This window comes from Meles meles, chromosome 7, assembly GCF_922984935.1.
Source record: "Meles meles chromosome 7, mMelMel3.1 paternal haplotype, whole genome shotgun sequence".
In the NCBI taxonomy this organism is placed as follows: domain Eukaryota; kingdom Metazoa; phylum Chordata; class Mammalia; order Carnivora; family Mustelidae; genus Meles; species Meles meles.
The window spans coordinates 53,497,134-53,524,025 of record NC_060072.1 but is presented as its reverse complement, the minus strand read 5'-3'; the positions used below and the strand labels follow the sequence as shown (position 1 = coordinate 53,524,025).

Sequence of the window (26,892 nt, the reverse complement as noted above, 5' to 3'; positions counted from 1 at the left end):
GAATCTGATTCTCTAGTTGTTCTACCTTCATGACCAAATCAACTCCCAAAGTATCCACCTCCTAATTCCCACAATGGGCATCAGGATTTCAACACATTTATTTTGGGAAGACACATTTAGACTACAGCACCTGTGTAGTATAGAAAATGTGCAAAATACACAAAGAAATAAAGAAGGAAATCTTCAAAATCATTCATAATCTTAACACTCAGACTTTTTTTATTTCACAAAATGGACTTTTATTTTACAGAAATGAATATTTATAATACTATTTTTTAAATCTGTTTTCTGAAGGTATAAATATGTTACAAGTAAGATCTCCCTGAAAAACGCATTTTTTTCTGCTTTTAACATTCTATAGTACATCTAGTTTTAAGTATAAACTATAAAAATTAATTAATAACAATATATTAATAATGATTAATCATGACATAAACTGTATTTTTTCCCAGTGCAAAAGCTAAATACATACAAATTTCTTATTGGTGCTAAGAAGCTTCTAACTGATTTCAGAGTCAGTTAGAAAAGGATCAGCAAATAAAGGATAAACTAATCTGTAAGTGTGGAAAATATATTTACACTTTCTAAGAGTTTCATGGAGCCAGACTAAATAGTTTCTGCTCATTCTTCCTATAACTGGTGGAAGCAAAGTCTTGGAAATACCACCTTGAGGGAAACCACTAAAGGTTCACCAATAGAAAATCCCAGAAGCACTTCACCAGACCAGAAGATTCAAGAGAATGAGAATATGATATCAGAGCCAAAAGAGGTTGACCTTGGTTATTATCTATAGCCATATTAACAGTATAAATCAAGCAAAGTTATATAAATAAGTGTATTCCAACTCATATTATTAGTTTGTTATACTTTTAATATTATGTAAGTTTAATTTTTAGTTTTAAATAATTTTAAAGATTTTATTTATTTATTTTATTTTAGAGAGAAAGATAGATAAAGCCCGGGTTGGGGGCAGAGGCAAAGGGAGAGAGAATCTCAAAAGGACCACACTAAGCAGAGCCCAACTCAGGGCTTAATCTCACAACACTGAGATCATAACCTGAGTGGAAACTTAGAGTCAGCAACCGAGCTAACTAAGCCATACAGTTGTCCTCGTTTTTTAAAAAGATTTTACTTATTGATTTTACTTTGTGGGGGGAGGCAGAAGGAGAGGATAGAATCTCCAGTAGACTTCTCACTGAGCATGGAGTCTTAAATAACTTTAAAAGATGTAAGAATTATACAGAGAACTCTCATGTAGTCTTTACCACAGTCACCAAGTTTTAGCATTTTGCCATGTTTGTTTTCCCTTTCTTATTCTGTTTCCCATCCCCCCTACATACATGCCCCACATATATGTACATAGCATTTCCATTTTTTTTCTAAACCATGTGAGAGTGGGTTGAATCCTTCACACTACACTATTCCTTAATATATCAGTTTCATTTCCAAAGAGCAAGGATATTCTCCTACATAATTACAATACAGTTGTCAATTTTAGAATATTAAACATTGATTCAATTCTTTGGATCAGATGTCCCCTTTGCCACATATTTTTCCTAATTTAGTACAAGATCCAAGAGAGGATAACATACTGAATTTGGTACTCATGTTTCTTTAGTTTCATTTAACCTAGAACACAATCTTTCTTTGTTCCTTATGAAATTGATATTTTGGAGAACTTAAGCCAAATATTTTATTTGTTTGGGTCTTTTGTTGTTGTTGTTGTTGTCGCCTTGGGGTTTTGTGGGGGGGGGTTGTTTGGTTTTTTGCTTTTTTAGAGAGACAGTACAAGCAGGAGTATGAGGGAGAAGGAGAGAGAGAATCTTTTTTTTTTTTTCCTGGGATATTTATATTTATTTATTTATTTTTGATTTATTTATTTATTTTTATTTGCTTATTTACAGCATAACAGTGTTCATTGTTTTGGCATCACAGCCAGTGCTCCATGCAGTACGTGCCCTCCCTATTACCCATCACCTGGTTCCTCAACCTCCCACCCCACCCCCCCCCTCCCCCCCCCCACCGCCCCTTCATAACCCTCTGGTTGTTTTTCAGAGCCCATAGTCTCTCATGGTTCATCTCCCCTTCCAGTTGGAGAGAGAGAATCTTAAGTAGCCACCATGACATGGAGCCTAACACAGGGCTCCATCTCATGACCCTGAGATCATGAACTGAGCCAAAACCAAGAGTCAGACTTTTAAAAGACTAAGCCACCTAAGTAGTTTTTGATAAATGTTCCTCATTTTAAGTTTGTCTGATATTTCTCATGATTGGGTCAAGATTATACATCTCTGTCCAGAATACCACATACATGATACTGTGTAATTTTCAAGGTACGCAAGATCCATCTGCCCATCACTGGTGATAGTAATTTTGATCACCTGATAAAGTGTTTCCATGTATCTCCATGGGCTATTTTCTTCCTTCAACTAATAAGCAATTTGTGTTTATTGAAACTATTTGTACCCTGCTCCTCATCAAAATTTCCTTAGAGTTAGCATCCATTGATACTTTTTGCCTAAACCAATATTGGTGTGATAGTTGAAACATGATTTTCTAATTTTCCCTCTTCCTCTTTATAATGGCACAAAATTGCCAATTTTGTCAAAATAAAAGGAATGCTTAAAATCATTGGGAACCATGTGATTTTTTTCTCATAGGTGTACAGCCTGCTTCCAAATATAGAACTGTATGGTTATTTCCATCATGGGCTCAACCTTGATGATGACAAGCTTGACTCTTGCATTCCTCAAAAGGATATGTTTTACAATGGTTTGTATTATGTACCTGTAAGCAATTATGGGGATGGAGACATCTATGATATTCTCAGGGTAAGATCATTTAAGATTTTAAAAATTATTTCATCTCAATTTTAATTTTAGAATTCATATCTATGTCTTATTAATTGTGTGCTTTTCTTCCTATTCTTGGAGATTGGTGTCCATAATTTGTTTAAAGATCACTCTGCAATTGTCTTATTAAAAGGAGATATTAATTTTTGTTGATTTTTCTCTTTTTTAAAAAATAAATTAGTTGCTGTGAAGTTATAAAAGCCTTACATTTGAAGTAATGAGACAGTTTTCAATTTATTGCAAGAAATGTTATGCAAAAATCATCAAATCAAGAGGCTAAAATATAGTCCAAACTCTATCTATACTGAGGCTATCCATCGGATATGCTAAGGCCTCTATACAAGGATCTTTACAATTGAGGTTAGGGGTATAGAAGAAAAGGGGCATATAATTGGGTAGACTTTAGCTTAAGTCCCAATTCTCCAAAAGACTGACTGCATGCTGTGTGTGTGTGTGTGTGTGTGTGTGTGTGTGTGTGTATTTAGTGTTAATTAGGGTGATGATAGTGCTTATCTCATAAGTATTTTTTGCTTTGAATTAAGTGGGGCATGATTTAAAATACTTATCCAAGTCCTAGCACATAAATGCTAGATAAGTCATAGTGCTTATCATTTTTTTTCCAAATTAAAAACTTTCCAGCTGTGGAGTGTATAAACCTGGCGATTCACAGACCTGTACCCCTGGGGATAAAAATACATTATATGTTTATAAAAAAAAAATTGGAAGGGGAGGCGAACCACAAGAGACTATGGACTCTGAAAAACAAGCTGAGGGTTTGGAAGGGTCAGGGGTGAGAGGTTGGGGGAACAGGTGGTGGATAATAGGGAGGGCACGTTTTCCACGGAGCACTGGGTGTTGTGCAAACAATGAATACTGTTACACTAAAAAAATAAATAAATTTAAAAAAAAAACTTTCCATACATCAAATAGAGGTGACGTGAATTCTAAAATCCCAGACTCTTGCTAACAGAGGAAACCCCTTTGTGTCATCTTATGATTATAATGTAGTTGATAGGCCTTTTTGGGTCTTAACATGAAAGAAATGAACAACTTTCTTTTGATGTTTTTCTCTTCGAAGGCTATGGGTCTGAAAGTTTTTACCAATCTTCATTACCGGAAACCAGAAGTATGTTCAGTGGAGAGAAGGCTGCCATTCCCTAGGCCATTGTATCTAGCCTCAGAAGAATATGCACCAATGTACAGTTATGCTCCATCTAGAATTGCGTGTGAGTAATCTAGAATTTCACGTCTGAGAGATGGCTAAAAGAATTCATGGAATTGGGTATATTCAGGATAAAACTATACAAACTGGGATTTAGGTGTGAATTATACCATGTTTTTGGCTACAGCTAGACATCTTCTTGCAAGTGAACAAAGCAGGGTAAAGCAGACCAGAAATGGTTTTTGTTTTGGTTTGGTTTTTGTTAAAAAGAAGAATTAGCTTCAGCTATGAAAGGAAGTTTATTTTTATTCGTAGAAAACAATGTCAGAAGAGCATAGGAAGCTGGCAATGTGTGGGGATGTGGGAAGACAGTCATTACAAGTAAGTGTTATACAAGAGAATGAGGTGTCCTGATGAAGCCTTTTTACCTTTATTATGTATAAACCATAATACAGAGTTCAAGAGAAAGGGTATTGTAACTCCCAGATAGCCAAAAAGCTGGCATCATAGAAGTGTGTTCAACTATTAGTCCATTTTTTGTTGGAGAGCCTGTAAGCACAAAAATCAGCCATAGTCTTAGATGAATAAAGTAATTAAGCAGATTTTCAAAACAGAAATTTAGTCAGAGAAGCAAAATGAAACAAATCATCAAAACAGAAATAAAATCAAAGCTGAATTCCAAGTCTGAAAATACTTGAACAACTCTCTTAAATCCTTCTACATAACGTTGAATTAGTCCATTAATTGAAGTGGGGCCGATCCTGAAGGTGAGCACCAGAAACTACTTGAGAAAAATGAAAGGCCTGACAACTTTATACAAGTATGGACTCAAGGGGTAGTCAAGAGGCCTTAGAAAGTCGAGTTTGAAACCACTTTGGAGTCTTAGTCAAGAGGTTGAAGTTTTCCACTTTTCTGCTCCTCAATGACACCATATTCAGTAAGCTTTATCAGAAACATTTCAACTTTTTAGTATCTTTCAATAAAATGTGCTGAAACCTAAAGTCATTCATTTTAATCTCTTCTTTCTTCTGTTACACATTTGTTAAGTCACTCAAACATTTACTGAGTTACAGGCACTGAGTTACACGTTGTAAAGGCAGTGGCTCAATCTTTACTGTCCTGGAACTTTTAATCTAACAGGGAAGTATTACAACGAAACAGGTAATTCCAAAAGCCTTGGGAGAGTACATTACATGGAAAGAACATGAATGGAAGATGTAAATTTCTCAAGGACCTCTTATATCCCCCTGAAGGAAAGAGCATTTATACCAAGACCTCACAGATGAACGATAATGCACCACAAAAAGAGATAGAAGGGCATTCCAAGCAGGGAGGAAAATATCCTGAAACACTAGCTAAGAAAATAAATTCCAAATGTCAGAAGAGTGGCTTCCGGGCCAGGGTGAAGACAGCCAAAGCAAGAGGGGTAGACAGCTCATGGAGACCTTGTAGGGCATTTAAAGAGTTTGGAATTCATTGTCATGAATAATGCACAATTGACAAGTTTTCAGCCAATCATCTGGTATGTGTTTTTCAAAGTTATCTTTGGCAGCTCTGTGGAAAAGGAGATTGGGATTTGGGCTGTTTGTATGAAATATTCTAAATGCTACTAATTAAATTGAGAGAGGGTGATGCTTGGACTACCATAAAAAGGCATGGAGCACTGGGTGTGGTGCATAAACAATGAAATTTGGAACACTGAAAAAAAATAAAAAATTTTTTTAAAAGGCAGTGGAAATAGAGAACCATTGATAGATTTGAGAGCTGTTTTCAAGCAGTTTTCATCAGATTGGTTAGGATAGGAAATGCAGGATGGAAGTGCTGAATCAAGGACAACTCTTAAGTTTCTGATTTGGGTGGGTGGATTTTGGTACCTTTCATGGAGACAGGAAATACTGGAGAGTAGTAGGTGGAAGATATAATGCATTTGTTTTTGGAAGAGTTTCACTTGAAATGCCTAAAAGGCAACTGAAAAGAAAATGTGTGCATAAGACTATGACACGCATAAGTCTGGAACTCAGAAGAGAGGTGGGGGGGGGAGGGCAGACATCAGTTCACGTACTGTAATGGTGTCATGTGTGAGGATATCAATGGGGAAACAGTGAATAAAGAAAAGAAGAGGACCTAAACAACTCTTAGGAACAAGTCAAGAAGGAAGAATGGCAAAAAAGAGAACTAGAAGGATATGATGTCACAGAGGTTAACATCAGGGACTATTTAAAAAGAACACTGTCATTAAGATTGCCAAATACAGCCTAGAGGCAAAGCAAGTGAAAGGAAGTGTTCTTTAAAATTAATGATATTGATGACACTATAAATTCTAGGGAAGGTAATGTTAGCAGAGTGGAACTGGCAGACACCAGAATTTCAAATGAGAAACTCCATTAATGGAATAAACATCACTTTCTCTAAATTTGGTTGTGGAGGAAAAATGTAGGCTGATTGTTGTTTTTGTCTGTTTGTTGTTGTCTTTAGTAATGACAGAGATTTGAACAACAAAATATTGATGCCTTGGTTGAGATGTACATTTATTGGCAATGAGCCCCGGGAGCAAAGCATTGTGTTTAAGGTTAATCACATGGCTAATAGATGTGTGTCATTGAAGCCCATCCCTTCATTCTCTCCTAAGAAAACATTTCTTTTTCTTTTAGCTCACGAAAGCATGAAGGAGAATTTTGGCTACGTAGAACAGGCTATAAGAGAAACAGTAAGAACAAACTTTCCAGAGACATGGATATGGGACCTCGTCAGTGTCGAGTGAGTTTTTGAGTTTTCCCTCCTACATGTCTTTATTTCTATTTTCTTTTTGTTGTGATCTCTTAAACTTTACTCCTGAATATATAAAGCAGTACCATATTTGTAAAAGACATCTATTCATTTGTATGTACTGGCCATGTATTTTATTTTTTCTATAGCATTGTTTCTCATTTATTAATCTCATGCAGATAGATGTAAACTGCCTTAATTTAAAAAAAATAATGCACTGTTTAAAGAAATATGATATTTTTAAGGATAAATTTCATAGAAATCTAGCTCTCAAGATTATTACCTGATGCCCTATCTAACCGTTTTAACTTCTTTTAACCTTCAGTTAAAATCTTTTTGCTTATGGGACACTTGGGTAGCTCAGTCAGTTAAGCGTCTGCCTTTGGCTCAGGTCATGATCCCAAGGTCCTGGGATGGAGTCCTGCATCAGACTCCTGGCTTCTCCCTGTGCCTGATGCTCCCCTTGCTTGTACTCTCTCTCTCTCTCTCTCTGACAAATAAATAAAGAAAAACTTTAAAAAAAAAATAAATTTTTGCTTGCTCTGGATTAAATTAGTTTCCTCATTGAGACAAAGAGTACGTTTCATCAATGATCTCTCCTTAGTTCCTCAGGCTCGGCAAATCTGTCCTTCCGCATCCCTGATACCATAACCCAGTGGCAGGCAGATGGCTTCTGTGTGAATGGTGATGCTGGATTTGGCATTTCATCAACAGCTACTCTGGAAATCTCCCAACCTTTCTTTGTTGAAATGACCTTGCCCTTTTCAGTTGTTCGAAATGAACAATCTGATCTGATTGTCAATGTCTTCAGCTACCTGAACACATGTGTAGAGGTAAGTTGTTCCCTTTGATCGAGAGACGGAATCTACAAGGCCAAAAGATCCCTCAATATTTTCCTTGAATATCACCGTATTCTTTTTATTCTCAAGGGCAAAATGGTACAATAAAGTGATAAGACCTGTTTCCATATTCCTTAGACCAAGACAGTTGCTTGAATTCACAGCAAAGATTTAAATACCGCTTGGACAATGTCTTTTTATAATGATGTGTGTTCTACCTTATTTTTCTTTTTGTGAGAAGTCATTTGGTATCTTTAATTTTTGCTAACTTAAAATAGCTAATTTTCTCAAGATGGGAAGAGGATTAGTAACAGCAAAGTGTTTGGAGTGCCACCCTCATTGCATGTGATTTTTTTAGATTTCTGTTCAGCTGGAAGCATCTCAGGATTTTGAGGCAAATATCAGCACCCCTAAAAACAATGGCAGTGAGGTTATCCAACCTGGAGAGAGGAAAACATATGTCTGGACTCTATTACCTAAGATATTGGGTAAGCAGCTATGTGTATGCCAATCTCTCATGGAAAACCAAACATTTTTTCTTTTCTTTTCTTTTTTTCTTTTTTTTTTTTTTTTACTTTTATATCCAGTATGGTTAACATATAGTGTTATATTAGTTCCAGGTGCACAAAATAGTGGTTCAATAATTCTATACATTAGTCAGGGCTCGTCACAATAAGTATACTCTTAATCCTTGGGGTGGGTGAAATAAGTGAGGGAAAACCAGCTTATTTTTATTGTCTTCATTTATTTTCCATACAACCTCTATACAAACATAATTTTCTCCCTCTCCTTTTTTAAAATTCTCAGTTAAAAATCCTATTTTTATAATCTAGTTTCTGGTAGCTCACGCTTGTGTAGAGCAAAACTACCATTCATTTGTATAAAATTATTTGTATTTGTATAATGGGATTGAAATATGATATAAATGCCAATTTTCATGATCTACCGAATCCATATATCATATCCTAAAAGAAGGTGGTATTTTCATTAATTTTGCCCAGTTCCTTCACTTCTAACTTACTTCTTCACCTGTCATCATGAAAGGGTGTCCCCTATCCCAAAATTACTCCTCAATCACAAATTGCTAGGATTTGCAGATTTACTAAATATATCCTGAGACACCCAAAATACTGAACACTTAGGTGGAGATAAAACACTGAGAAAAGTAACATCTCCATGCATATATTATCGCAATATAGAGAAACAAATTTGGAAGTAAACTGTTGAAAAATATAAGGGAAAGATTAAAAAAAGAATCTAGTAAACAGAAAAAGCTAGATGTGGTAGATGCATAAGACTTACTTATGTAAAAAATTGTCATTAAAATTTCCTTTATTTCATGTCCCCTATTCATTGTAATTTGCGGGCAGCAAAGCGTTTATTTATGAGATCATTTTAGTTCACCTGTGAGATTGGTCTAAAAGTAGTTTTCCTGTTAGATTTTGTTTCTCAGTTGTTCTGACTACACTAGGTCTTCAAAAATCTTCCCCTGGCAATTAAGATAGAACACTGCATGGCATTTTTTATGGCAAGTTTTATGGCCTTAAGTGAGGGACACAGTTCTAAGAATGAAGAATTGACAGCTTTCTTAAAAAGAAACAAATGAGGCAAAACACAGCAACGAGGAAAAACAAGAATAGTAAATTGTTTATATATTGGTATATAGGTATTCAGTAATAGTAAAACAAATCTCTTTTTCAGTCTTCTAATTTTTCAAGTAAGGAAACTGAAGATCAGCTTTAATTGCATGACCTATGATTCACAAGAATTTTAAAAAAATGGATTCCTTGCTAACACTCATTTAAATCCAACGTCCTTTCCACGATGGCATATTTTACTCTTTTTGCTTGTTCAAACTTGGGATAAGTTAAGAGTCCTGGTTATTTGATGTTATGTTCCCATATGGGCATATGTAAAGTTTATAAACAATCAGTTACCAAGGAATTATCTCTGTTGGTTTTGTAAATTATTATTTTTCCTTAAAATTTCTTACTTTTTAATTAAGTAAATGAGTCATTTATTTTTTGTTTGGTTGGTTTTCAGAAACTTCTTTATTTGATTATAGCTTGCCCACAATGTTATATTAGTTTCAGGTGTACAAATAGTGATTCAACATCTCTATAGGTTATGCTGTGCTCAGCACAAGTATAGCTACAATTTGTCATCACATAAGGCTATTACAGTACGTTGACTCTATTCCCCGCTGTACCTTTTATTGCCATGACATTCTTTCATTAACTGGAAGCCTGGCTCTCCCTCTCCCCTTCACCCATTTTGCTCATCTCCCCCACCCCTTTCCCTCGGGCAACCATCAGTTTGTTCTCTGTATTTATAGGTCTGATTCTGGTTTTTGTTTGTTCGTTTACTTATTTGTTTTGTTTTTTAGATAATGAATCATTTATTTAATGTAAGGAATCTTGAAACAGGTAAAACAGAAAATGCCAAATTATCTTCAGGCAAGAGAAAGAGCAAGCTATTTTGGTTTAAGCATGAATATGATGATAGTATTCAGTTCATTCAGTTCAAGATGTGGTTCATTAGACTCTAATCATTTCCCATTACAGAAGGGGCCAGTCGTCATTTAACCTATATTCGGGAATGTTTTCCAGGGAAAGTGAATATCACTATAGTTGCTGAGTCCAGACAAAGCAGTGCCTGCCCAAAAGAAGGACCTGATCATCAGAATCTAAACTGGAAAGATACTGTAGTCAAAAGTCTGTTGGTAGAGGTATGTACATGTGAAACTCTCAAGCTCTTCCAAATAAAGTTAAATATGAAAAGACGTTCTTCTTAAACAGGCTAAATTAATGGACTCGAGTTACTTTTATGCAAGATATATCATTTTATATGAATTAAAACAGCAACAAAATTCATCCTTTCTTTAATTAATACCTGAATTAATTTAATTCATTTTCTTTAACTTTCTTTAATTTATACCTGAATTAATTAATTTAATTAAAAATTAATTTACTGACCCCAGGAGAGTAAAACTTAATACTTGAAACAGGCTTGATGGCATTAGCTTGCTCCTGACTCGTGTTTCCTGTAGGCCTGTTGCTCTTTCCTTCCTTTTTTTAACCGACTCATCAAATCAGAGATAAATCTTCTTGTCCTACACTACCATGTGGTTCCCATCATCTTCAAAAAGAACTAACACTCTCCAGTGCATATTTCTCAAGTTGCCTCTTGGCCTGTCCCTTCTCTGCAAAACACTTTTGTTTATTTATTTATTGGAGATCCTAGACAGGATCAGAGGAGTTGAGAATGTACCACAATGACATCAAAGTTATCTCTGTCCGACCTATGGGAACACAGGGTCTAAAGTGGGTCTTGGAAATAAATGCACAGCGACTTTCAAAATTTAACAGAGGGAAACAATGAATGGATCGCCTCTCAGAGACAAACGTGTACCAGCCATGCCTACGTGGAAGGTGGCCCAGACTCACTATTTTCTGCTTGTTTTTGTTTACTCTTTGACAGCCTGAAGGTATTGAAAAGGAAATGACTCAAAGTTTCCTCATCTGTACAAAAGGTAAGAGGATATTTTAGGTGGTAACATTAATCCAAATAAAAATGACCAAGAGGATCAGTTTATTTCCTCTCCTTCCACATTGGTTCCTTTGCCATACTGAGTCATTTCAGTGATTCCCTTTTCAGTAGCTAGTGGAGGATTACCTCATTTCATACCCTATCTTCATCGTATAATTTTGGCTAACAAAAAAGTTTATTTATTTATGAGGGGTTTTTTAAATCACTTATGACATTGGTCTGCCTCAGCCCATTTCTCCATCTTATATATTTTTGGCTCCTCTTGTCAGGATTGCAGCAAAGTATTAGACAGAGGAAGATCAGGATTAGGCCCTCTGTATTCTTGGGATAAAGCAACTGAGAAGTACGTTACTGTCCTCCCCACCCCAACTCCGGCTCCGGCTTTGTGGCCAACTTGTTGATGATGATCTGATTTCAGTGGGAGTTTCCAAGCTTTTCCTTTTGTGTGTACTGTTTAATCTGTCAGTAGTTTTTTTATATATTTTTTTCACACATAAGTAATCGAGGTACTAAACTAGTGAAAAATAAGGGCCACATTATCCAATACACACATAATACCTTTTTCTGAATATACCATTATTCCAAACTAGGTCAGAGATGGCAATTTCATCTTTTCTAACAAGCAACTTGTGAAATAAAAGTAAATAATAGAATCTATTTCCTAATATGTTTGTCCCACACATCTGCCGCTATTGTTTAGAAAAGAAAGTTATCACACTATCCTTTTTTTTTAAAGATTTATTTATTTATTTGACACAGTGAGAGAGATCACAAGTAGGCAGAGAGGCAGGCGGTGGGGGGTGGGGTGTGGAGCAGGCTTCCCGCTGAGCAGAGAGCCCGATGCGGGGCTCAGTCCCAGGACCCTGCAATCATGACCTGAGCCGAACGCACAGGCTTAATCCTCTGAGCCACCCAGGTGCCCCCACACTATCGTTTTTATCAATATTTTCCTTTCTAGGGACCAAAGCCTCCAAGCAGGTAGTTTTGGACTTGCCGGACAGTGTGGTAGAAGGATCTGCCAGAGCCTTTTTCACTGTTGTGGGTAAGTTGGTTAAGTATTGTCTTTCACGATGACTTGAAAAATTGAATGAGGTAATTTAAAAAAATAATAATCCTTAAAATAACAGGATGGAGAGATTTTTCTGTAAGTATTAGTTGGAGGGAAGTACTATTGAAGGTCATCCCTATGCTTGTTTCCATGTGGGATCTGAAGGGATTACATACCATTTTCAAATCCTTGACCCTAGGAAACGCTTGTTTCGCTGGATGATAACTCGCATTTAGAAAATAAAGACTTCTATTATATAACTCATGCATCTGAAATATTAAATTTCCCTTTTTTAAAACACTCTATTTATTCATTTGACACAGAGAGAGAAAGCACGCGCTCACAAGCAGGGGGAGTGGGAGAAGCAGGCAGAGGGAGTGGGAGAAGAAGGATCCGGGCTGAACAGACAGCCCCACTTGAGGCTCCATCCCAGGACCCTGGAATCATGACCTGAGCCAAAGGCAGACGCTTAACTTACTGAACCACCCGGGGGGCCCTTAAATTCCCTTTTGAAGAATCAGAATAAACCCTGCTTATTAAATATGGTGGGGATTTCATCATAACAGGAAAACTCATGCATAATAATAATAACAAACAAGCAAACAAACACACACTTTTCTAATTATCCCCTCTCTCTGGTAATGAGATTTCCAGAACTATTTCCATACCATAAACTCCTTTCACTTCACCCTTCATGCCTATCTCCTCTTTAGAATTACCTCACGAAAACTTTCCTTGTCACCATCTTTTAAATGCAATTTTAAATATCTCCTGCTTTTTTTTTTTAATAAACATATAATGGTGGTGGGTAATGGGGAGGGCACGTTTTGCATGGAGCACTGGGTGTTGTGCAAAAACAATGAATACTGTTACACTGAAAAAATAAATAAAATGGGGAAAAGAAAAAAAAATAAAAAAAAATAAAAAAATATCTCCTGCTTTTGTTATGTCTCTTTTATCCACAGTTACTAATGCTGAGATGCCAGCTAGAAGTAGTAGTAACCTTCTGCTTTTCTTCCTTTTAGGGGATATTTTAGGACTTGCGATGCAAAATCTGGAGAATCTTCTCCAAATGCCGTATGGATGTGGAGAGCAGAATATCGCCCTGCTAGCATCGGACACCTATGTCCTTGACTATCTGAAATCTACTCAACAGTTAACAGAGGAAGTTAAATCTAAGGCTTTCTCTTTCTTGTCTAATGGTGAGACCATTTAAGTAATTTCTGCCCATAAAAAATAAAATCAATTTTTACTAATACTAAGATGTCACAAAGTTATCATTATAAGCTATTCTCATGGGGAGAAAGTGGATCTGAACTCTGAACTGGGGTTTTCTGAGTCCTCACTATTCTTTTTTCTTTTTACTTCAGTATATGTGTGGTCATTTAGCTTCGTAATTCAGAACAATAACATTTCAAATTATGAGCCCAGTTTTTTTTTAATCTGAATATTTTGCCAAGCTACCTAGTTTGTTGCTACTGTTACTAATAGTAGTTATAAATAGTTCATTTATCAACTTCTATATTTGTTGGCTCAGTGGTGTTCCATTAATAAAGTGATTGGATTTGTATGTAGAAAAGAGGTATATAAATCTTGTGAAATATGATATCAAGGAAAGGCTCATGGGTACAATTTCTTCAGGTTTTCTTTTCAGAAAGATAACACAGTAGTCAATTAACCTTAAGGAAAAGGTATTAAACAATTAGTTAAGTGCCAGTTACTGAGCTGGGCATAGTCATGTGTAATATCTTGTCATTAAAACCCTTTAAAGTAGGAGTTAGTTTTTCTCACTATGAATAGGGACCCTGAGTTTCAGAAATTAAAACTGAAATGATCAATCTAGTAATTCGTCTGTCTAAAACCCAAACACGGGGCTTGCAGTATGCCACTCTTTTTCTTCTAATTTGTTTAGCTTAAAAAGATAATCTTCTACCATTTTGTACTTTAGGTTATCAAAAGCAACTGTCTTTCAAAAACTATGATGGTTCATACAGTGTGTTTCGGCAGAGGAATCAGAAAGGAAGCATGTGGTAAGAGATGAAAATTTTATCTTAAATAATAGAGGGATGATCTGAGAAGGGCTTGGGACAGGCTGAGAGAGTTGAGTATGGTGGGATTTGGAAGCAAAGTGGGTTTCAAAGTGAATGGACGGAGATGAACCAGAGAAGCTATTATTCTTAATTCCAATGCAGCCATATGCCTGGAGTGCCCTGACAATTTGCCTAGAAATCTTATCATTTACTGACAACCCCCTCTACTTCCACAGCCTAACTTTGTGGAAAATGGCACAGGCTAGTCCACACTTCTCAGAGACCCATGTAGAGAGTTAGTGGAGAGGAAAGTAAAACTAGAAGGCCTCAGGGGCACCTGGATGGCTCAGTCAGTTAAGCATCTAACTCTAGATTTCGGCTCAGGTCATGATCTCAGGGTCTCATCAGGCTCTCTTTCTTCCTCTGCCCTTCCACACCCTTCTCCTTCCCTCTCTAAAAAACAAACAAACAAACAAAAAACCTAGAAGGCCACCCAGCATCAAATTATACACATTCCATCTCCATGTATAGATAATCCAATGAATCACAAAGCAAGAAGCTTGTTTGTAAACATGCTGAAAATGACCTACTTTTCTTTTTACATATTGATATTCATAACATTTTACTGACCCAAAGGAAAAATGCACTATCAATAAAGATTCCCTACAGTCGGCATTGGCCAAATTAGATGCATCCATTATCCAAAGGGAATGAGGGTGCTAAACCCATGGATTTGATGACATTTCTTTTTTATCTAACTTCTGTCTAACTAGTGATTTGTATTACAGGCTCAGTGCCCTTACTTTTAAGACATTAGAGAGAATGAAGGAATATGTTTACATTGATGAACAAGTTCAAAAAGAGACCTTAATCTGGCTTTCAAGCAAACAGAAAATAAATGGCTGCTTTGAAAGTGATGGCAAGATTTTCAACAATGCCTGGGAGGTGAGAAGTGAACAGAGCGAGGTTTCCTTGCCCCTTTGCATTACCTACCTTTCCTATGTCTGATTTAACTAACCTGGAACAGGAAGATTTTTCCTGGGACTATTACCCTTTCTGAGTCTGCTGGAGTCATAGGCCCAGGGCATACTGGTCAACAGTATCATTCCACGGCACGCACGCTAACGCTAGCTAGACTTAGCTTCATGAATATGTGGTTTGCTTCACTGTGTTAATTCTCCCACACAACTAGTATCCTTTGGGGAATAAACTGAAAACAGGAGCGAAGGAAGAGAAAAGAAACCTAGGAAGGAAACATTCATAAATTTGGAACCAGACAATATGTCAAGGGTGGGCGTCCTGATTAGGAAATTCATTCCTATTTATGGATGGCAAGAAAGTTCAATACTTAGTAATTTACAACATTTCAGTGAAACACTCTTTCAATACCTTCTCAAGTCAAATCATAAAGGCCTCGCTTGCTGTGGGTCAAAATTCAACTGAGATGAACTACGTCCCTGAAGGTACCCACGGCTTCCCTTTCCCTGCCCATATTAAGGTAAATCACTAGGCATTTTCCCTCCTGATTTCCCGTCTTTGCAGATAGCTGTCCACCTCCATTCCATCCTCTGTGTTCTTTATTCTCCTAACTTTTGTATTTGCCTCTGAAAACAATCCCTCTGATATGATGCTTTAGCGTGCCCTCATATCACCTGAAATATTCTGGGCTTTCCCTCTGGATCCTTCTTAATCACCAATACTATACTGGGATTTTGGAACGTAAAGCTAATTCTCTTCAAAATACAGTCAAATGGCCACTTTGTATGGTATTTAATTTAATGCCAATTGTTTTCAAATTGTTACACTCTTCGTGGCGTCGGAAAGATGTCTTTAAATTATTCCCAATCTGTTCTTCACTACAGGAGCTCCCTGGTAGAGAAGAGTTCTTGTTCCCATGTAGAAAATGAGAATTTTTCATGTTCTCTTCTAAAGCCTTTCCACATCTTTCTTCTTACTGGATTCATTACTGATCACTCCTTCAGTTTGTCTGATCTTGCCTAATCCCTTTTCCATAACTGTGTGTGTGAACATGTGTGTGTGTGTGGGGGGGGGTGTGTTGAGTTAGGAAGGAGTAAGAAGCAAAGGAAAGATAAAAACATACACTGCAGAGGAATAGTGATAGAACTTGTTATATTTTAAATGGAACCCCACATCTTATTTTAGTGTGTCCTTCTACAGTTATTTGCACCTTGAAAACTGAGCTCCTCGGATATTCATTTTCTAAAGAAAAGATCATCTTTTGCTTAAATAGAGAAAATGGGAGGTTAATACCAGATCAGTGGATCTCTGATGCCCTCTGAATGCTGTTTGCATTAGTATCATTACAGCACCCGTTCATGTCCCTGGGTCTTGTTCCTGATGGAATCCGAACCTCTTGAGCGGTTGCTGGTTTATTTAAGGCTCATGTTCCCCACAGCGTTTTTGTGCACTGTCAGCTTACAAATTGTTGTAACTTAAAGACGCTTTTACACTGTAAGAATCTGCAACCCTTTATTACTACCACTTAGAGTACTTTTCCGGGGAAGTTCAGGCAGCTTCACAGAAACTTTCTGCCCCGAGGCAGCAGAAGTTCTTTGTTTGCCTTTCCAAATTAACAACAAATAGAGTCAAATCGAGCCATATGAATTTCTCAGAATTCATGTCCAAGAGTAAGTCACATCAGTAGATAATGACATATGTCATTAGTATACTTGATGGTATTTTTAAAATTTCGTTATTATAATGAATCCTGATGGATTCTTAGATAGCATTGTTATTTGCCATTTAACTTTAAAATTACACTTTAGGTATTTGGCTTTTTTTTTTAAAGATATTTATTCCAGTGTTTCTTTCATACTGCATTTTACTTCAGAAAACTAGCTCGTGTGTGTGTGTGTGTGTGTGTGTGTGTGGTCTGCTGTACTGTCTGGTTAATTTTCCCTTTGTGTTTAGGGTGGAGAAGAAGAGGACATTTTATTCACTGCATATGTTGTTGGAGCCTTCCTTGAAGCTGGACTCAATATCACCGTATGGCTTCCTATCATTCTTGAATTCCGGTCACTTAAATGCACGTTAAATCGATTATGGATTTAGAGTGATCTCAAATTCTCAAACTGAATGAAACAAGAGAGCACTTAATTCATGACCACCCCTTAAGTGAATGCTGCTCAACATTTTTTTGGTTTGTAGAAACCAGTGATGAGCACTCTTGAGTTTTTCTCTAGGGAGAATACACCACTACACATATACACAAGCTTTTCATACCATTTCCGGTATTGAGCTAGCGCCTGAAGTTCAGCCATGAATTCTAGGTTAAGAGCCCCTATTCTGTGTGTAGACATAACCAATATTCTGTTTGTCAGAATATTGGGTGTTTACACACCCAATTCAGTGTGTAAACATTTTCGAGTTAAGCATGATTCATATTGGCTCCTCCCCAATCCCAAATTCAGATTATCAGACTCAAAAATCTATTCCTGAACTAAGAGATCAGGAATTTTCACTGTCTTTAGTGTATCTCGAAAAATCGTCTTTAGAAATATAAGCCTCTATTTTAAGCATTAGAGTAAAATACCTTGGTTTAAAAATAAATTCATCATATGCTTTGCCACATAGAAGAAATACATATTACTAATTAAAATATAACTGATGAGATATAAAACTACTATTTTCATATTACTTACATTTTCTTTCCCAATTACTAATATTGCCATTAAAAATGAATTTCAACATTATTTTTAAATTGTATAAATGATACATTGTGTGTATATGAACAGGTTTCTCTGTAAACTATACCTCAAGCATATATTATATACATTTTAAAGAATGATTAGTTTAAATATTCAGCAAGCTTATAAAGCATTCATGTATTATTTTAAAATGTATTATCCTTCTCTTGACTAGTTTCCTGCTCTACGAAATGGCCTCTTTTGCCTAGAGGAGGCCCTGGAAGATGGTGTCACTAATGGCTACATCCATGCGATTCTAGCTTATGCTTTTGCATTAGCGGAAAGAGAGAAGCAAGTGGAATCCTTACTCCAGATCCTGGATCAATCTGCTACCAAAACAAGTAAGTATTATTACTCATTTTTACTATTGATGGGGATGACCTTGAGAATAAAGTAATGAAACTTACTTAGCAATCATATGGGAACCCTGTCTTCACCGGTGCGCTTCCATTTCTCTTACGGAATTTCTCAGTGGCCCCTTTGTCTTTAAAGAACATTATATGTATTCTACTTCCCTCTTTCTCCTTTCTGCTAATTTCTTTTCAAATTAGTGAAGTAAAGGAAACCAAGCATGGTGACCATGCCATAGTACTTTTGGTCTATTTGTCTTTTTTTGTACTTTTGTACTATTTGGTCCTCATCACACATGACTTTTAACCTTAAGAAGTTTTACTGGATGCTATATTAGTGTGCTAGGGCCACCATAACAAAATACCACAGACTAGGTGGCTTAAACAACAGAAATTTATTTTCTCACAGTTCTGGAAGCTAGACGTTCAAGATTGAGGTGTCAACAGGTATAGTTTCTTCTAAAGTCTCTCTCCTTGGCATATCGTTGGGTGTCTTCTTCCTTTGTCTTCACATGTGCTTCTGTGGGCCTGCCTACCTGGTGTCCCTTTTGTGAATCCAACTTTCCCCTTCTTATTGGAACTCCAGTCATACTGGATTAGGGTGCACCCTAACAGCTTCATTTTAAGGGAATCACCCCCTTTTAAAAAGGCCCTATCTCCAAATACAGTCACATTCTGAGGTACTGGATAGTAGGACTTGAATATGTAAATTTTGAAGGGACATATCCTAGCCCACAGCAGAGGCCAGGAATGGAATTTGCACTCTTCTTATGTGTAATTCGTGGTGTTTATTCAGACTGTGTGAAAATTTTTCCTTTTCCTCAGATAATTTAATATATTGGGAAAGAGCAAAGAAACCCAAGACAGAAGCATCCCCATCCTTTATTCCTCACGCACCATCTGCTGAGACTGAGAAGACTTGTTATGTGCTGTTGGCTGTTCTTTCCCAGAAAACGCCCGACCTCACCTATGCGAGTAAGATTGTGCAGTGGCTTGCCCAACAGATGAATTCCCACGGGGGCTTCTCTTCCACTCAGGTGACTGATGTGGTCCCAATGTTAATAACAATATGTGTATTGCAAAAGATGCTTCTCTTCAGTTATCTAGATAGCAAAGGTAATCATAGAAAATGCTTCCTTAGATGAAGAATATTTGATATTACCTATCCTATTATTTAGTCAACAACTATTAATTGGGCAGTTCTTGTGTAACAGACACTAGTAAGAATTCCTTATATACAAATTAATAAATTAAGGTATCTTTTCAAGGAATTTATGACAAATTTATACCTCCACTTACACAGCAGAAGTAGAATATAGGACTAGAAGATATTGTTGTCATAGAGTCTTGATGATAAGTTAGATATCCAATGATACTACGATACTACATATCAGTCAGCAAAGAAAAAAAGATTTCTATTTCTGTGTTGCATACATTGGGAAACACAAATGAAAGGAAAGAGTAACAGAAGAAAGGGGCATAAAAAGAATAGTGGTTTATGTCTTAACAGAAAAAAAAATCAAAATTCAGAGAAATGCAGTTTCATTCCCACAAAGGAAATGTTCACTTTCCTCCTTAGTTTCTTTGGTGTAGTCTTAGTTTCTGAATAAAGCCATATGCTAGTGAATCTTTCGACATCATTTTCTGATTCTGACTCCTTTCCTTCAAGATCGATGGGTATAAGCATTACCCAAGGCAGTCAAAATACTTAGCAAATTGACATAATGGGAATATTATTATATGATAATAATGTTATATAAACAATATTACATTATGTCAATTTTTAGAAGTCGTTGGCACTATTCTCAACAGCAGAGATTACACTTTGTGAAATCCTTTAGACTACTAAAATCTAAGATTTGTTGAGGGAGACGAAATGATAACAATTGCATGAACAAATGTATTGTCCTGTTGTTTAGGATTTGATTTTTTGTATTCTGTTGATTTAGGAATATTTTTATGGATTGACTTAAAGTTAATGGTCAAATGATGACTAATATTGCATCGCAATGAGCTTAGATCTTTGCTTCTATGGTTATTTGCAGGATACTTCTGTCTGTCTTCTTGCCATAACCCACTACATGAAGTTCACCTTCTCTAATGATCAAAACACTGTCACCTTTAGCAATGAAGAATCCAGTGAGATTTTCCAGGTTAACAATGACAATCGCTTACTGGTCCAGCGTTCTGAACTAACAAAAGCTCATGGACAATATACAGTAGATGTAGAAGGACAAGGCTGTGCATTTATCCAGGTAATAGAAATCTACTTGAGGGGTGCCTGGGTGGCTCAGTCAGTTAAGCATCTGCCTTCGGCTCGGATCATGATCCTGGGGTCCTGGGATCGAGGCCCGCATTGAGCTCCCTGCTTGGCGGGGAGCCTGCTTCTCTCTCTCCCTTTGCCTGCTGTTCCCCCCTGCTTGTGCTCTCTCGCGTGCGTGCGCTCTCTCTCTCTCTGTCAAATAAATAAATAAAATCTTAAAAAAAAAAGGAAATCTACTTGTGACAGAGATATTTGCCAATTAAAGAGCTAGATTATCCTTTCAGTTATAGATGGAGTGTTACTATCTTAACATTGTGTATTTCTGTTGTTATCTCTGTTCTTTCTTTCATTTGCTATTTTCTAATCAGTAGCTGAAAATGAAAGTTATTTTATGAAAAGATACTTACTCCTTTTTTTTAAAAGATTTTATTTATTTGTTTGACAGAGATCACAAGTAGGCAGAGAGGCAGGCAGAGAGAGAGGGGGAAGCAGGCTCCCCACGGAGCAGAGAGCCCGATGTGGGGCTCAGTCCCAGGACCCTGGGATCATGAACTGAGTCGAAGGCAGAGGCTTTAACCCACTGAGTCACTCAGGCGCCCCAAGATGCTTACTCTTTTTTTTTTAATTTTTTATTTATTTCTTATTTTTTTATTAACATATAATGTATTTTTATCTCCAGGGTTACAGGTCTGTGAATCGCCAGGTTTACACACTTCACAGCACCCACCATAGCACATACCCTCCCCCATGTCCATAACCCCCCTCCTCCTCTTCCAACCCCACCTTCCCCCAGCAACCCCCAGTTTGTTTTGGGAGATTCAGAGTCACTTATGGTTTGTCTCCCTCCCAATCACATCTTGTTTCATTGAATCTTCTCCTATTCCCCTAACCCCCCATGTTGCATCTCCACGGCCTCATATCAGAGAGATCATATGATAGTTGTCTTTCTCCAATTGACTTATTTCACTAAGCATGATACCCTCTAGTTCCATCCACGTTGTCAAAAATGGCAAGATTTCATTTTTTTGATGGCTGCATAGTATTCCATTGTGTATATATACCACATCTTCTTTATCCATTCATCTGTTGATGGACATCTAGGTTCTTTCCATAGTTTGGCTATTGTAGACATTGCTGCTATAAACATTCGGGTGCACGTGCCCCTTCGGATCACTACGTTTGAAGATACTTACTCTTAAGCAAAGCCAGATAACTGAGGAGTTTCTAAAAGAATGTCACTGTTAGAAAGCATTCTGATATTTCCATTATGTCAAGATTATTTGTTTATAAAAATTCTTGCACCTTCTAAAAATTGAACAATTACATTTTGCCTTATTCCTTGATGGTGAAGATGTAAAATAAAGTGTAATAATAATGAAAATAGGGAAAAAATAAATCCTTCAGTTCTTACTACAGGATAAATGAATGGATTGTCTTCTGACTTGCTATTCGTTCAGGGTATCCTGAGATATAATGTACTACTACCTAAAAAAGCATCCGGATTTTCCCTTTCCTTGGAAATGACCAAGAAAAACTCTTCAGATACAGTCCAGAGTAATTTTGACCTGACAGTAACCATCAAGTAAGTGTCCCATTTTGATATCAACTCCTGGGTTAGAACAATGGTAATAGATGAAAAAAATAATTGTTTTAAACAGTAGCAAAATAAATATTAATGATGGTTACCACAATGAGTTGATATATTGGTGGTGATATTTCTAGAGCAAAGTCTCTTTCTACCGCTCTGTGTGCACACCACAGTTCAGTATTTATGCAAGTAAGATATATACTGTAGACAGGTATAAATTTGAAAGCTTCTGCCTCACTGATACTCTAGCAATGCCTCCATTGTTTTGCGTGTATGGAAGTCCTGTCGGATTTGGACAACGGAGAGCGTATTTTTCCTTCTAAAGACAAGCACAGGTGGGCCAGCATGAGAAAACTTAGAGATGCTTATTCTATACTGCACAGAGCAAAATTTTAGATTTTTATTTTTTGGAGTAGACAAAATAATCCTCTTGAACTAAAATATAATTTATAGCTGCCAGAGAGTTTTTAGCCCTTGTTAATATGTGGGGAAACACTGAGTAAACCTCCTTTGGGGGATTTTTCTTAGGATTTCCAAATGAAAATCTCTTAAACATCTTAAACATCAGAGCTAAGATAAGAAATACATACACCATGGAACTCTCAACTTGCTTTCTAAACAAAGATATCCTTTAAGTATGGTGGAAATCTAAGACTAACATAAGTATATGTGATATAAATTTATCAGCTTTGTTTATAAGCTAGGACTTTGAGGCCTCGGGTGAGCTTAAAAGAGATTTGGGAGATTCCAGGTCCAGATAATTCACTCTTTATTTATTTATAGTTTAGCTGTGCCTGTTTTCAGATGTTTCAGAGTGACTTTCCTCAGATGATCCCTCTTCAGCTTTTTGCCTTTGTTCCAGACATAGAGCCACTTGGTATCTATGTATCCGCCATCCTTGCTGTAAGATAGGTCATTATTCTAGACTGCTGTCTAAACTTGTGTTTGTTTTTAAATTTCAGGTATACTGGAATTCGCAATAACTCCAATATGGTCCTTGTTGATATAAAAATGCTGTCAGGATTTACTCCAGTCATGGCATCCATTGAGGAGGTAAATAACAGAAGCCTACCCTTTCAGCACAAAAGAAGCAATACCGTGCAGATAAAATAATTCATTAGCCAAATAAAGTCATGCAGTTCTTCCTTTAAACAGATTTATTCAGAGTTCATGTTTATTTGTGCTGTTATGCTGAAGAGACAGTGTTCTTAATTTGTAGCAACTGGCAGTCATTTTCCCGTAGTTCGTAATTTAGTTCTTTATTTAGTCACTACTTGTGTTTATGAAAATATCATGGCACAGGGAACATCCATAATATAGATTCCTGATAATCAGTTAAGTAAAAAGCATGAAACATTCAACACTGGAAGATATTCTTTAATATTTATTCTCCATCCCTCCCTGCCAATTTTTATAAAGCTTGAAAAGAATGGCCAAGTCATGAAGACTGAAGTCAAGAATGACCACGTTCTTTTCTACTTGGAAACTGTAAGTTGAGCAGTAACTGTTTTTTCTTCCATGGCTTTCTCTTCTTTTCTGAAGGTAACTGGATGCTTGTATTTTATTCACATGTAAATGAATATATCCTATTGATACTTGAACGACATAGGTTTGAACTGCCTGGGTCCACACACACAGGATTTTTTCTTTTTTATAAATGCAGTACAATCCTGTAAATATATTCTCTCTTCCTTATGATTTTCTTAATAACATTTTCTTTAGATTGTTTTATTGTAAAAAATACCATAAAAACACATATATCCTACAAAGTATGCGTCATGTTATCAGGAAGACTTCTGGTCAACAGTAAGCGGTTGGTAGTTAAGTTTTGGGGGAATTCAAAATTTATATGCAGATTTTCAACTGCCCAGTAGCTTGGTGCCCTTAACCCCTGCATTGTTCAAGGATCAACTGTATATATCATAGCGTTTGTCAGAAAATATGGCACGTTAAAAATGATCAGTGTTCTTCAATCCCACTGATAACTTATCTTCTCCCTGTTGACTCTAACATTATTTCATACATGCTTTGGCTACTTTACTAGATGACTCTCAAGTCAAAAATATTATGTCCCTGTTCTTCGTTCTTCACAGCATCTAACATAGGATGGCCACAGAGCAGATGTATAATTCTTTAATGGTCTGACCTGAACTCCAACAAAGGCTGGCATGAGTTTTAGAGTCATCCCTTCTATATGTACACTGCTACAGGTCACACAAATGCCTACATTACCTTAACACTTTCAAGTAAATTTCTTGCACCTCAGTATAAGCAATGGAACTTAAAATTTCATTCATTTAATGTCACCAAACTCATTATTTTGTCATTATGTAAGATCCTGAAACCTTAAATCTGTTTAATTGGGTAAATCATGAACTTCGTTTTGCAAACCTGCTGATGTATTTATACCTAATGTATTTATGATTTGTGTCTTTGTGTGATGCAGACCTGATGCATTTATACTTTGTATCTTTACAGGTTTTTGGTACAGCAAACCATTTTACTTTCTCTGTTGAGCAAACCAACCTTGTGTCTAACATTCAGCCAGCCCCAGTTATGGCCTATGATTATTATGAAAAAGGTAGGCAAGCAATGTCATGCCTGAAAGCTACGGGACATGATATCTGGATCTAAGACTCCCTGAGCCACTAAATTTTCCAAAATTATCCTCCATCATGAAAGACTAAATGATGACTGGTTTTACTTTATATATTGATATTTTTTCCTCCCTGATATATATTCTGACTCAATCGTTTTCCAGTTACCAGGGTTTTTCAACTCCTAGAATCCTTTTGATATAGTGTGAGAGGGGGCCCCTTCAACTTGAAATGCAAACCATGCTCAACCTCAAGGTCTCTTTGTTGTTATTTTTGCTGTTGTTAATGCCAAGACTTACCATTTCATGCAACCTTGATGGACTTTGATTTGAGAAGGGGAGCAGGCAATATTCTGAAATATTATAAGAAAGTCTTGATAGATTAGGTTCCAAAACAATTACTAGGATGTTGTAAAGACCATAAAAATTTTCCCTGAAAGGTCAATGCTGTTAGTTACTCATTGAATGTCATACAAGGTCTGTCAAGATGGATTTGAATTCCTGCTCTGTCATTTACTAGTTGAATATACTGCATTAAGTGCCTTAAACTTGAATAGGACATTTTTGGATTTAGAAAATGGAGAAGTGATTGACTATCTTGGAAAATTCTTGGAAAGATTAGATCTGGTGTATCTGTACTGTCTGACATAATCTGGCTGTTGGAGATTCAAAAAGGGTAAACTCTCCCCCTGTTTTCCAGATGAATATGGCCTTGTTTCTTACAACATCAACAGTGTTTCCATTTCCCAATGACACAGATAAAGACCTAGGAAAAGGTAAGGAAATTACAAATATTGAAAATATTGAAACCATTGAAAGCACATCTGTTCCTAAAGTGAAAACCTAAAAAAAAATAGCAATGGATGAAGCAAGGAGAAGTCTGTGATAAGTCACAGGGTTTGACCAGCTATGTGCACCAGGTACATATTCTGATAGACATTAAGATTTTATTTATTTCTTTAAAATAGCTTTAGAGAATTTACAACTATATATGTGGCTTTTATCCATGTCTCATTTTAAAAAATCACTCGCCTTTGTTTTCTAAGTTGATAGGTCATTAAATACATATGGACTTATATGTATACATATCCACATACGTATGGCATATGTATGTGTGTGTTTGAATATGTTTCTGTATATGTGTGCTTGCTTAGCTGTATTTATATATTTATTTATACACAAATACCCACAGTATTTATTGTTTAAACTATGTTTTTAAATCCCAGGTGGAAAGCTATTTACTTTGCACAGACTCATTCTTCTGTATCAAACCTGAAAGAAAACCCTGAACCACCTTCCATACTGCATATACTGCAGTCTGCCTCTGACTTCTTATCAGACTTTATTTCTTTATTATCCCATAAAATGCTCTCATTTCTCATCTGAGTCTGTGATTTTTTTTTCTTTCAATATACTATACAAAATTTTCATCCTAGAAAACTCAGGATTTTCTTTGATGACAACTCTCATAATTTCCTTTATTGTCGTCAATTCTGAGTTTGAGCTTTTACACATTATGGTGTACATAATATGGAATCCTCCAATATCCAGAGAAAGAGAAAGCCAGGGTCAGTGGACATGAGATAAAGAGACTAAGTTGGAAAGGACTTCATATGAGCTCAAGGAAATAAAAGAAACACACAGAACACAAAACGCACAGACTCTTTTCCATGAAATACCATCAAAGAATGGGGGAGAAGAATTTAGAAAATCATAAATTAATTGATGGATTTATTGAGTTCCCATATTTGATTGAGAGGGTAATCCAAGGTTATTTTATCTTTTGAAAGTATTTTATTGTACTGATCTTGTCACTTATTCCTGAAAAGCAATATTCAATGTCATCCTTTGCTCATTAACACTGCTGGTAAAGCAATAAAGTAATATTGAGAAAACTGAGGCAAGAAGAAACTGGAGAAAATAAAGATAGAAGTGGAAATTAATTTGTCTACCAACTTTCATAGAGGCTTCTAACCCTGCTGAGATACTGCTACAGGCAAAAAACAGATACAGATCAATTCTCCAGTCATAGGGTTAAAAAAAATGGAAACTGAGTGCCCTAGAGTCTATCAGTGCCCAATAAATTAAAAATATAGTGTTTTAATAAGTGATGGTTAGACTTACTTTATTTCTGTAGGCTCC

The 26,892-nt window shown here is 36.4% G+C and overlaps 1 protein-coding gene across 1 annotated transcript in view; it reads left to right on the top strand.

Annotated features, from left to right (window-relative positions):
* LOC123946824 (ovostatin homolog 2-like) overlaps positions 1-26,103 on the top strand; it is a 46,962-nt gene extending 20,859 nt beyond the window's left edge. The window contains exons 16-36 of the mRNA XM_046012611.1: positions 2,661-2,831; positions 3,931-4,078; positions 6,666-6,771; positions 7,385-7,613; positions 7,978-8,107; positions 10,229-10,347; positions 11,100-11,151; positions 12,127-12,210; positions 13,242-13,418; positions 14,165-14,246; positions 15,035-15,191; positions 17,178-17,252; positions 18,129-18,294; positions 19,129-19,340; positions 20,349-20,558; positions 22,024-22,148; positions 23,117-23,207; positions 23,574-23,642; positions 24,633-24,735; positions 25,451-25,526; positions 25,977-26,103. Of these exons, the coding sequence (XP_045868567.1) occupies positions 2,661-2,831; positions 3,931-4,078; positions 6,666-6,771; positions 7,385-7,613; positions 7,978-8,107; positions 10,229-10,347; positions 11,100-11,151; positions 12,127-12,210; positions 13,242-13,418; positions 14,165-14,246; positions 15,035-15,191; positions 17,178-17,252; positions 18,129-18,294; positions 19,129-19,340; positions 20,349-20,558; positions 22,024-22,148; positions 23,117-23,207; positions 23,574-23,642; positions 24,633-24,735; positions 25,451-25,503 (2,559 nt within the window). The 3' untranslated portion in view covers positions 25,504-25,526; positions 25,977-26,103. The remainder of the gene's footprint in view (positions 1-2,660; positions 2,832-3,930; positions 4,079-6,665; positions 6,772-7,384; positions 7,614-7,977; positions 8,108-10,228; positions 10,348-11,099; positions 11,152-12,126; positions 12,211-13,241; positions 13,419-14,164; positions 14,247-15,034; positions 15,192-17,177; positions 17,253-18,128; positions 18,295-19,128; positions 19,341-20,348; positions 20,559-22,023; positions 22,149-23,116; positions 23,208-23,573; positions 23,643-24,632; positions 24,736-25,450; positions 25,527-25,976) is intronic.
* Positions 26,104-26,892: the final 789 nt, after the last annotated feature.